At 34.5% G+C, this 12,692-nt stretch overlaps 1 protein-coding gene across 3 annotated transcripts; it reads right to left on the bottom strand.

Annotated features, from left to right (window-relative positions):
* Window positions 1–280: 280 nt before the first annotated feature.
* LOC100810456 (pre-mRNA-splicing factor SYF1) lies at window positions 281–6,564 on the bottom strand. 3 transcript variants are annotated; one of them, XM_041009888.1, is made up of 7 exons: window positions 4,907–6,564; window positions 3,574–3,758; window positions 3,311–3,481; window positions 2,638–3,090; window positions 1,984–2,546; window positions 1,538–1,821; window positions 281–535 (listed from the first exon to the last, which is right to left on the bottom strand). In XM_041009888.1, the coding sequence occupies exons 1-5, from the start codon at window positions 6,411–6,413 to the stop codon at window positions 2,106–2,108; spliced, it is 2,757 nt and encodes a 918-aa protein (XP_040865822.1). In that variant the 5' UTR covers window positions 6,414–6,564; the 3' UTR covers window positions 281–535; window positions 1,538–1,821; window positions 1,984–2,105. The 3 variants fall into 3 exon arrangements, with proteins under 3 accessions (XP_040865822.1, XP_040865823.1, XP_003545847.1); XM_041009889.1 differs by lacking the exon at window positions 281–535 and adding an exon at window positions 831–1,077; XM_003545799.5 differs by lacking the exon at window positions 281–535 and having other exon boundaries at window positions 1,388–1,821.
* Window positions 6,565–12,692: the final 6,128 nt, after the last annotated feature.

Below are 12,692 nucleotides of genomic sequence, written 5' to 3'. Positions count from 1 at the left end.
CTAATGATAATGATATTGCTTCTTCAAGCATTCTTTTTAAAATGGGTATATTAAGTAGAGAAAAATGATAACATGAATGTTGACATCGTGCGTGGGTTTGTATATGAGAAGTTATAATTATTGTGGGAAAATTCAACAGATAAGTAGTCATAAAAATAAAAATAAAAATTCAACTGCTAAGTGTCGGAAGATATTGTTTTGCTGGGTCAATCGAATGTGGTCCAGGGTTTTGAAATGAGATAAGGGAACAAATTATATCTAAAGTAAGTTGATGCCATCATTTTGAATTAGTGCTTCAAGTTCATTGTAACCATGTTTCCATTGAACAATACTATTTACTTTACAAAAGCTGTTCTGTTCATCCATCAACTACCATGTCAGAATTTTCCACATTTATGCTCTTATATAACTTGTAGGTAGAATCATATCATGAAGATCCACATTTCATATAAAGAGTTAACCCTGTATCATTGGTCTAAAAACCTTCGCAGAAGCTAAGTAGATCACTAACACTAATTGAGAAGCTTGTTAGGTCCTGCGACAAAGAATACATGAGAATGGCCATGTTATAGAACAAATCAGTAAATAAGATTTTCCTTCATCTTCTTGGACCAATATATATTTGCATTAATAAATGAATTTCTTAGTTGACTGTAATTTTGCAATCAATCAACCACCTCTTGCCAACTGTTTCTAAAGGCCATCAAGGAAAAAAAAAATCCATATATTTTAGAAGGAAATTAAACATTTTAGCATAAGATATTTTCAGCATCAAAATAAAGATTCCGACAGAGAAGAATAATAATCCTACTTTAAAAAACAATGTACAATTTCAGAGCCAACTATTGTTCTATTCTCATAAAATTTGAACATATCGCAACAGAACCTAAGCAAATCCTCCCAGCCACTAACACCACAATTCATCATAACTTAAATATACACATGAGCTGAATTTCCTCGACCCGAATAAAGAATCCCGTAAGACCAGACATGAATATAATAACAAATTTTTTACGTCATTCCAGATTCCAAGCCAAACCATGACTTCACATCCTGGGTCTCGATCCATTTTTCCATCTGATCCCACTCGCAGTTTTCAACCATTAAAGTAAAGAAACGAGTAAAGTCAAACATTTCAGAAAACCACATATAACTCAACCAACAAAATAACACACAGGATGCATACAGAAAAAATAATGAGTGGGAAATTTCAAAACTGGAAAACTAAACCAACAACCCAGTTTTCATGTAAAAATAATGCATCATGTAACATTCTCCTAGTGAATTACTCCCTGATGCTGCATGCATCAAATTTCAACAGTGCCAACTCAGAACAAGAAAACATGTCCTACTAGGATAATTTATAGAATAAGATTGCAAGGCATTGTTTTCTCCATGTAACAAGAAAACGCTTTTCACGTTTCAAGGTTTCAAGCCAATATACATCAGGGAGAAAGTCTAAACAAAAGTTTAGGAATATGGATATTGATCCATATTTAAATTACATATTAGGATTGTGCAATTTGATGAAACAGACCTGATAATGACATACTCAATTTTTTTGCTCCCGATTAGAGCTCTTGGATGTTATACTCTGCCATTTGCTCAGTATCAGCAATGGTGTGACATATACAGTAGCACACTCGTTAATTCCTAATGTTGAATTTGTGGGTTCAAATCCTGGCTGCATAATTAAATTGCAACAATTCGTTTTTTCTATTTTTGACAAATCTACATCAGCAACCATGTACCCTGTTTTGTACTTCACTGTGATCAGATAACTTGTTGCACATTGCAGGAAAAATAGAGGCCGTTTTTCCCCTGTATTGAAGAAAATATAAAATCATGTCTCAAGTTATCAATGATGCAAAATAATGTCATAAATGGCAGAGAAACACAGGTTGGAAATCAAGTTATTTAGGCCTAGCAAGCATTTTATAACACCATAAAATAAGTATAATGAAGACTCCACTGGGGATTTACCGATTTAGCATTGTCCGAAAGTGTCTTCAGCATTATCTCTGGATAGATTGATAGTACATAACACAAACCAAAACTAATTTCACTGCAATCAAAATTTCATTGGGAATACTTAGACCAAAAATTTAATTTTGTCTTAGCCTCTTGATTCTCTCAAGAGCACCAAGCCGATTTTCATTATCCTTATCTTTTGTGACATCTACTTCTCCATTATTTTCATTCTCATCTCTCTTTCTAATCAAACCACCAAACACAGCAGAAGGAACATCTTTTTGTGCAATTTCAATCTTATCATCATCATCAGAATCACTTTCTTCTGGTAACTCGATATCCTCATGATTTGCACTAGTTTTTACCCCTCTATCACACTGAGATTCCACTCCAGCACTCACAAACCCAACTTTCCTATCTTTTGTCACTGTATTGTCAACTGCTGGGGCTAATTGTCTTTCTAAAGCAGCCATTTCGTCCTCGGGGATTCCAGCCTGTTTCAATTTGTCTTTGGCCTCATCAAGATTCACAGTTTGATCCTTCTGCATCAGATATTCAGGCAGTATGAAATGTGTCTGGAAAAACAGAAGAAGCGAGATTAGAATAAGTGCCAAATATCAGTGTTACAGAATTATAGGGAAAATGAAAATGAAAACTTAAAGTAACCTGGCTGTAGCTTGCAGAGACACTTCGCTTAATACGAAGCATTTCTCTGAAAGTATCTTCGTTCCCATGCAGAACCTCAAACTCGTGCCACTTATTCCAAAACTCTGGATCAGATCGAGGATCTGCAAACTGAGAGGCAAATACAAATATTCCACGGGCCCGGTCGATTTCTCCCAAACTTTTTTCCAACTCAGCATACTTCAAACACATGGTTTTGACATCCTTGTCTGGAAGACCAGATTCAATTGCCTGTTCATAGATCTCCCTTGTTTTGGGTACACCAAATATCTCAGCAGCACGAGCAATATATATTTCATACATGCTTAACTTCTCATTATTAGGAACAGCCTTAGTTGCTTGATCATAAACCTTCATAGCTCGCTTCGCTAATCCATAGTCCTCCTCCAGCTTGGCATATTGCAGGTAAAGTGGTTTCACTTGATCAGCTGGGGCCTGTTTGGTAAGCATGACCCAGAAGAAGGATTATGTTAGCATTGTAATGCATTAAAAGAATTCAAAGGTAACATTTGACACAGGAATAACGTTTATCCATAATGACACATTTTGAACACAATCTTGCTATAGGTTCATCAATTTAAAACTTGAAAAGAAATTATAATTAAAGAACACATAGATTTTGGCAATAAATAAATATTAAAAAAAATGTGCATACCGATTCAACTGCATTTTCAAATAGTTCTCTTGCTCTCTCCAACTTATTCTTTCCATATCTCCTCACAAATTTAGAGAGATATGTAACCCATATGTCTTTAACATGTGGGTACTTAAATATCTTTACACCTCTTTCATAAACTTTAAAAGCATCTTCAAAGTATTTATGTTCCTGCATAAATCATTGGAAGGAATTGTTCAATCAGCGAAAACCAGTTGAAGCAAACTCCAAAAGATTTACTGTACCATAACAGCACACCATACCTCCAGGAAGTATGCATAATTGATTATTATTTGTGGTGTGGCTATTCGTAAATCCAAGATCCGCTCATAAACAGCACACGTAGACTCCAAAGTACCTAGGCTTTCCTCCAAATCAACATAAAATGTCCACAATCTCAAGGATTTATGCAGCTTCATCTGGACTGGTTCATTACCATCAGCAGCCACTAAAAGTAAAGCATAAGGCAAATTTAAAAGTTAGTTCACTCTCTAAACAAACATGATAAAACCAAAGAATGACTTAAATTAAAGCAGAGCATATTGGGAAGTAGCAAAGATGGGCATGGTTAGGATTTTTACAAATCCTAACCATTTTTTTAAACCAGGTTTATGCAGGTTATTCGGGGTCAGAGACATTAAAGCAATTATATATCTATAGCAACAACTGAAAAATTTATTGCAAAGAAAAATACCAAAAGTAATTTCATAAATAATTTTTATCACGTAAGAGAATGTAACTGCACTACTAGACCATCAGCATACTAACTCAAAGGATGTGATATGAAATCAGTTAATCAAGTTGCTCATCATTCAAAAAAATAAAACCTCTGGACTCTGGTTTCCTTAACTTTACAAAATTCAACTGAGAATTTCGTAAGCATACAGGGCCATTTGGAATGAAGCTGTAACTGTAAACACTACATAATGACATGGCCACACTACAATCAATAAATCCTACCCACACACTAAATTCCAAATCCTACACCTTTCTAAGCTAGCTAGAGTAACATGCTGTGCCAATAAGCAAATAATAAACCTCATTACAGCAACTTACAATGACAGTTTAAACTGTAGTGCATAAATGAATATATGATAACAGGACTAACAAGCATCAAAGGTGTAAAAAGTAGAGGCCCAGTAAGTAGCTTTGCCCCTTTACTTATTAGAATCCAAATACGCAAAGCAATTAAATCCTACATGCACTCAACAAGCTTATCAACACTAACAGCAGCCCATCAAGAAAAGCCGGGACAGGATCACAACAACAAGTTATTCAAAGCCTTGCATCTGGCACAGTATTACCATTCATACAACACATTGCTAACCACAAAACATAATATCTTATTACATCATCTAAACGTAGGATTCATGCTAGGACACATAACAAACTACGGCTCCAGATGCAAGCCAACTCTTTATGCGCCAAAGATAGAAATGGTTTGATCAACTCTCAACCCGGATTACCAAAGCCATTAAAGTGGATTAAAATTTAAAAATGGACAGGACTGGTCCAGTAAAAGATAAGTTTGGGTCAAATGGATTTTTGACCCATACTTAGGAAGAAGAAAATGTAAACAAGGTGAACTGAGGTTACCTCTTCGTTTGACCTCAACTGATGGCTCTGCTGTAGCCCGCCTCATCAGCTCAAGTGCTCCATTGAAATTTTTATACTTCAACTCCATTTCAGCCCACTCACACCAGACACTAGCCAGATTATCCACAGTTTTGTAATTCACCTGCACTGCCTTGTCAAATATGACACGGGCATTGGCTAGATCTTTGTGCTGCTCATACAGTTTGGCAAAAGCAACCCACAATGTATGAGGCTTTCCCACTGCCTTCATGGGATCAATCGTCCTCACCGCTTCCGTGTAAGTGAGTATCTGCTTGGTAGGGTTCCCTTCAAAGAGCTTCACCCTCCGGTGCCACTGTTCAACATTATGAGGATTTTGACGCAAAAGCACACTGTTAGCCAATTCAGGCCTCCTTTCCATAAGGTAATCAAACCGAGCCAACCTCAAGTCTATGTCTTTCTTGTCATTCAACCAAAACCCATGTAAAATCTTCCTCTCAAAATCCTCCTCCACCAATCTTCCTTTGAAACGAATATCCTCTTCATCCCCTTCCTCAACGCCACTCTCTTCACCCTCCTCCTCATCACCCTCTTCATCACTCAACCCCATCTCCTCCATCTTGTAAGCAAGCATGCTCTCCTCAAACTGCGAGTAAGAATCAAATATAACACTAAAATCCCTGACAGTAATAACAGTAGACATGCCCTCCTCAAACACATCCCTTGCCTTCTCATGCAAACCCCTCCTAATGTAATACTCAGCCAACGAAGTCCAAAGCCTACCCACCTCATCAGTGAACTTCCTAATTCCACCCCTAATTATAGCATCCACATTCAACCCAGAAACCTCATTCGCATGGCGAGTGAGCAAATCACACAACTCCAACCAAAGCCGGTGCTTGGTCTTACCCTTAATCGAGTAAAATTGGTCATCATTGAGCACAGAAGCCAGCCTCTCAGAAGCCTCTTGCCAGAGACTCGAATTAAGCAAAAACTCAATAAAATCCTCAATGTGAGAAGGGTCATACTTCAAATACCTGCGATAAACCCGAAGAGAGGTCTCAATAGGAATACCCTTCTGGCTCACGAACAGAAGATAGGGCTCCCAAATGCGGTCGTGCTGGGTAACAGGGAGAGCGCAGAGAGCCCTATCGAATGTCCTGCGTGTGCGAGTGACCAATTTCTGATTCGTTAGGGTTTTCAGATACATGATCCAAATTCGCGGCATTTTGTGCATAGTTACGAGGGCGCGCTCGAAGGTGTTGTTGAGCGTGTCGTACTGTGAGTGAGTGACGGGGAGGTTGCGAACGAGGTCGAGGCGCTCGCGGAGGTAGGCGTGCCACAGCTTGTAGCTTCCGGGAAGCGCCTTCAGTGCCCGCTCGTAAATGACGAAGCGCTTCTTGAACGGAGCTTCAGAACGCGCAATCAGGTAGCGCCACCATAGCTTGAGGCTGAAAGGGTTTCGAAGCAACTCCTCTTCGTACAAAAGGTCGTCTTCTGAGGGATACAAATCTTGCGCAATCGCCATTCGTGCACTCTCTCTGTGTAAAACCCTAAACCTAACGCTATGAGTGTGATTAGAAAATCCGTGAAACTGCGCTCTCTTTCGACTTGAATGAATTTTGACGAAGGTTTGGAGGTGTTGGACTTGGAGTTCGCAGATACAGATACAGAGAGGGTTTGGGATTTCTGTGTTTCAATCTCGTGTTATTTTCTCTGGGCCGGGTCTCAACTGGCCTGAATAAAGGCCCAATGAATAAAAGCCCAAACTATCAAAATACCACTTACTAGTAAGCTTTTAATTTTTGTTGATTCAATCTGTACTCTAATATATATTTTTATTTTAATAATTAAAGTAAAAAAATGATGTATTTTCTCCTCTTTTGCCTCTTAAAGATTGAAACAATATCATTTTTTTCTTCTCTCAGTTCTAACGAAGGAAATGGGTTGTCGTGGTGGAAGAACTATAGGAAAATGTTTTACTTTGGAAAAGGCTTACAGAGATAACACAGATAACTAGATCCCAATTAAGTTGGCACTTCCCAGACTATAAAAAAGTTGTTCCTACTCAACCCTCAATATCATTCAATTATATTTTTCTCCTTCTGAGTCATGGTTGGAAATATATGTTCAATTGGGGGGAAAAGTTCATTTTTTCCAATCAACATATGAGGATTATTGTTTTAATTCAAGCTCGTTGTTGTATGTGTAAAATGATTAAAACGATTAATAACATGATAATAGAGTATCTAAGCAAAAAGAATGCTTATATTTTTCTCTCAACCTATAAATCCTTTATCTAATTATATTTATTATATTACTTGAACCATGTTAAAGATTAACTTTACAGTTAAAAATAAAATTTTAAGGATTAAAAAGAGAAAGAAAGATGGTGAGTTCATATCCTTCCACTAACTGTTAATATTGACTAAAAAAAGTATTACTTCAACTTTATTTTTCAAAGCATCAAATGATTGATAACATTAAGTATGTTAGAAAAGCAAGGTGGAAGTTAAGGTGGGAGATCTTTACATGTCTTTCTTCCCTACTACTCCACCGACTCTTTCTCTCTGCTTGTGGCTTTCCTCTGTTTTTCCCCTTCTTCTTTATTGGAGATGTTAGCGTTGACGTGTGCCACAAACACATGATATTGACAACGAAGAGAAAAGGGTGACTCATAATGTCATTTTTTGGGTTGCATATGGAGAGATTAGGTGTAACAATGAGGAAATTTCGTGATCATTGGTAGTTCTTTTTTTTGTTACGGGTTTGGGTTAGTTGAGGGGAAGTGGATTGCATGAAGCTTCGCTACTAAAGAGGTGAGTGCAATAGATTTCGTGAAGGTTTTGTAGTGGGGGTGGTTTCTGGAGGTTCACGATGGTTTCGTGACGGGGGTGCTTCACAACGTTCAGAGGAAGAAGTGGTGACAATGGAGATCACTAAATCAGTGCTCCCAAATAGAAAATGATAAAATACAAAAAAAAAGTGAATTAAAAATAAATGAAAAATTCATGGCTATTGGTTTTTAAGTAAATTAATCTCACGGACGTAAAACATTTTTCATGGTGGATTCCCACCTTAATGTCTTTCATACTATTTAGTGTTATGTCAATTATGGTGAATGTTTGTTTTTTTATTTATTGTTTTTTTAAGATTCGAGCAAAATTTAAAAGTATAAGTCAAAAGTAATATTTTAATATTTATAGTTGACCAAATAAAATGGGTTAATCTAGCTTGTTGGGGTTATCCACCTTGACTTACTTAGTAGTTAAGTCATTTCAAACTAATTTATTTTTTAGTGAGTCTATAAAATAGTAATTCGTTTTAAACTACCGTAATTTAGTAGGTTAAATGGGTTGATTAAACTAATATTAAAAATAAATCATTTTTGAAAGAAAAAAAACAAATCTTAGCATCTATCATGCTTCAAATGCAAAAATTTATAAAAGAATATAATAGTAGCAACAAATATTATTAATTACAATTAACTTCTAATATTTTAAACTTAATAAACAACAATTTTAAAAAATGAATAATTATCTTAATACCTAAAAAGATTTTTTTTAATACTTAAGTAACTCACATGTCAACCCAATCTATCACAAGTTTAACTTGATGGGTAAAGTTATAAGTGAGCTAGACCGTTTTTTATTTATGACAGGAAAAGTTTATTTTTCAACTTCGTCTAGCCCAAATTTAGGCTGGTCTAGATTGGTTCATAGGACTATGACTCATTTTGACAACTCTAATTTTTAATATTTGATATAAATGTGTAGAGTTAATTATGAATCAATCTCATCAAAATTACATGAATTTTTTTTTATTACTATGATATTGGTATAAGTATCTGTTAACTTTGTTAGTGACTAATTTTTATCAAGAATTTAGTTTGATCATCTTTAGCAGAATTTTTCTCTCTCAATCACAATATTTTCATCTACACAATTCAAATCTAAGAATTTGGTTAAAGGATCCAAGCATGGTACTTGAACCAACAACATGTTGAGGTGTTTACAATGGGATCTTAATTCAACCTACCCAAGAAGCAACACAATTAGTAGGTTGTAACCCATTATGGATACCCTTTGTTCATCATGAGAAAAAAAATCTTGACTAATTTAAAGTTCAGTCAAGAGATAAATAAAATCTAATAAAAAATTATTTTTGTCAAGAATCAAACTTGGATATTATCTAAAAAATTTAATCTTATTTTTAATACATTAATCCCTTGTGCCAAAAAACTTGATTACCCATTATAGATTTGAAATCGCATTTCAAAGAAAATAAAAGTCCACTCTTTTGTATAAGATGTAACAAGTTTTGAGCCTAACCATTATACTACATTATGTGGGGAGCGAAAATAAAAATACAATTAATCAAAATAAAAAACATTAAAATCAAGCATCACCTAAAAGAATTATTTTTTTGATAAGTAAAATTTTAGAGAAGTTAAATTTCAAAAATTGATCATGATTAAAACATGTATATCTTTGAACACACTTACAAAATACTTACATATGGTCAACCGACAAAAGTTAGAGAATTCTAGAACAGTTGTATTCCAACAATTGAAAAATTGTTTGATCTATTCGAATCTCGAAGGTAGAGTGAGTAGTAAGTATAAAATAATAAGAATAGAAATAAAAATTGGAAGAAAGAAAGGTTGTTTTCAACTGCTACACGTCGATGCTGTAAGCTGCAATAATAATATGTGCTCAGCCACACGCAACCTCGTCTCGTCTCGTCTCGCGTAATAATTGAACAGAACCACATCACACCACGCACCTCCCATACGTCACACATCTATTCAATTTCAATGGCAATGAACATAGGCGTTTCCCTTCTCTCTCTCTCTCTCTCTCTCTTTGCAAATCGATCTCATTCTGATTTTCATGCCTTTCTCAACTCCTTCATTCGCCTATGCGTGTCACTATGATTATGTCCCTTTCCATGTTTGGTTCTTCACAAGCCAGCTTTCATTTTCATGTTGAAACCCACAATGCCAATCCCTGTTATGTTCCCTGTACCGTGTTACTCATGCATTGTCTGACACAAATTTTGCATTTTTTCTCATTTTCTTCTCTTGGGTCATCTTAATGCCTGCAAAAATGATGTTAGATCCATTTCCCTTCTGTTCCTCATATACATAATAACTCACTCACTCTCTTTTTGTGGTTTTAGTTTTAGTTTTGCTCTTCAGAACCTAAACTTTTCTCTTTGCGCGTGTCTCGTCCTCTTCTCCAATCCCCCACTCTCACAAAAACAAGGTTAAAGCAGTGTGTGCTGGTGTTCAGTTTCAGACATGGAACACAAGCGCGAGAGAGAAATGTATGACAACTTTGCTGAGGCCATTCTGAACGCCTATGTTGATGTTGGAGATATATTAATAATATCTATCCCCACATGATTGATGAATATATGTTATATTTGTCTTTACAATTGCATTACTTTGTTACATGATTTTGAGGGGAAAACAAAAATGAAGGAATGACTTACAAGGGTGTCAAAGATGGGTGCAGCTGATGAGTTGACACCACAACAGGCTCGGCAGCTTCATTTTCATCTTGCCTCTTCTTACTCTTCCTTCATGGCAATGTTGTTGCATGATTGGGTGGGGGTATGTTTGTAAATACATTTGCTTCCTGGTGCTTTTATTTTTATTTTTTTACTTTATTTTAAGTTTATTAATGTCTTGTTGGAAGGAGACCATTTATCTATTTTGTGACAGTTATAGAATATATTAATTTTCAAGGCCTGTATAATTACAAATTATTATAGTAGCTTTTTGGTGCTGATCATTAAAGCTTTTACTTTATGGGCAAGGCTTGAAGTCTGGGTTTCTTTCCTTTAGTTGTAGTTGTATGTCTTTTTCTTCCCTTACGTACTATTAATAGATCCCTAGGTAGATGCACTGGCGGATCTTTTAAGGGCAGGGCCCTCCAAATTTTATTGCATATATTTCAAACGTGTATGTCCTTCATTAAAATCTGTGATCAACATCTATTAATATTGCAGTTAAAAAAATCTATTAACATTATAATACATATAGTTATTGAGGTATATATGAGAAGTTAATTGTTTGGCTCACGAAAAAAGTAATAGGAAGAAATGAGTAAAGAGTATAGACTGTGTTACATGTATGAAAAATTCATTCTTTCTGTATCTGAAAAAAAAGAAAAATTCATTCTTTTTAATTAAAAAGTTTGATAGTATGAGAAAAAAAACATATTAGCCAAAGGGTCCTAATTTTTTAGTGATAAGTATACGAAATATTTTTTAGCGATTAATAATATAGTGAATATAAACAACTATCCTACTGATGGGTGATTATAACTAGATAAAATGATTTTTAATAACTTATTTTGTCTCCTGAGTTATATAATTATTTTTTATATATAAAAAATAATTTAGAAGTGACATTTTTAAAAGGTAAAATGATCCAGCATATGCATTTTTTAAGAGAAAATTTCTTGATGACAAAAATAATATAATTTCAACATTTTTACCTCATCACACATATAATTTAAAAATTTAAATATATAAATATTACATATTACTTTTTGTCCCCTCAAATTATTTAGTCAAGCTCTGGGGCTAGAAGGATTTACACTAAATTCAATTTTCAACATGGGAAGATTAAGGATCTTCTAATAATTGACAGTAGCTTTTACTTTTAGGGTGCGAGTTGCCGGAGCCTCTAAGTGGTAAAGTGTTAATTAACCATAATTTGGAAAAAAAGATTACATCTTAATTTTTGTCCAAACCAAGCTATGAGTCGTTAGTTGTGCAATAACTGGCTTGGTCCTTATGGGAAAATAAGTTAGAAAGATGTGCAGAGTAACTGATAATTCTTAAGTTGCCAATATTATATATGCAACAAGCTGTACAACATAACAAGCGAGTACGATTATCCTGAACAAACATCGCCATGAAAAGAATCCCCATGCATGTTTCTCAGTTCTCGCTCCTTTTCAGTTAAGGGTAACAAACACATTGTGATTGTGATACCTTGAATAATGGTAGAGTTTGATCGGCCTATTAAAACAGAACATGATTTAGAGTATTTGGTATATAATTTATTTCTACTAAAGTAGGTAAAAAAAATAAAGAAAACAAAATATAACAAAAATATTATGATTTGTCCTGTCTACACACTCAAAACTATCTATAAGCATGTCTCAATTTAAAGTTATATTCATGACGGTTTAGGTTTGGGATCTGGAAATTAGACATTACTGTACTTTTAGATCAAGTTTGGATTACCTTTTGGTGTACATAATATTTGAACAGCATTATTTAATGATTAGTGATGAAAACAAAACATTTTTTTAATTTTAATTTCATACTTTACACTTATTGGGATTTAACTGTTTAATGTTTGAATTTACATATTTTTTTTATTAAAATGATAACTCATCCAAACTCATTTTGATCACACAAAAATGAATTTAACTTCTCTCGTGTCCTTTCATATGTAATGTCATTGTGCTGTTCTTTAAAATTATACAGTTTTCATAATTTTTAAAATTAAATATCACCAATAAATATTAATACCACTGTTATGCATTATTATTTTAATAGGACAACACATGATATGATATGAAAAAGGATGGCAGATAAATCAGGTCCCACAAAAATTGGGTTTTGTGTTACCTTACACATTAAAACTATATCAGGTTAATTTTAGTATTTATAGGCTTAAATATTAATGCAGAATCATTTTTGGATAAGTTTGCTCTATTATTTTACTGTATATATTATTCTAAGCGGACATGTATTGCCACAAACATTTGAAGTCTGCATTTTA

The sequence above is a fragment of the Glycine max genome, chromosome 15 (assembly GCF_000004515.6).
Source record: "Glycine max cultivar Williams 82 chromosome 15, Glycine_max_v4.0, whole genome shotgun sequence".
Taxonomy (NCBI): Eukaryota; Viridiplantae; Streptophyta; class Magnoliopsida; order Fabales; family Fabaceae; genus Glycine; species Glycine max.
The sequence above is the reverse complement of the archived record's forward strand: the minus strand, read 5'-3'. Positions and strand labels throughout refer to the sequence as shown.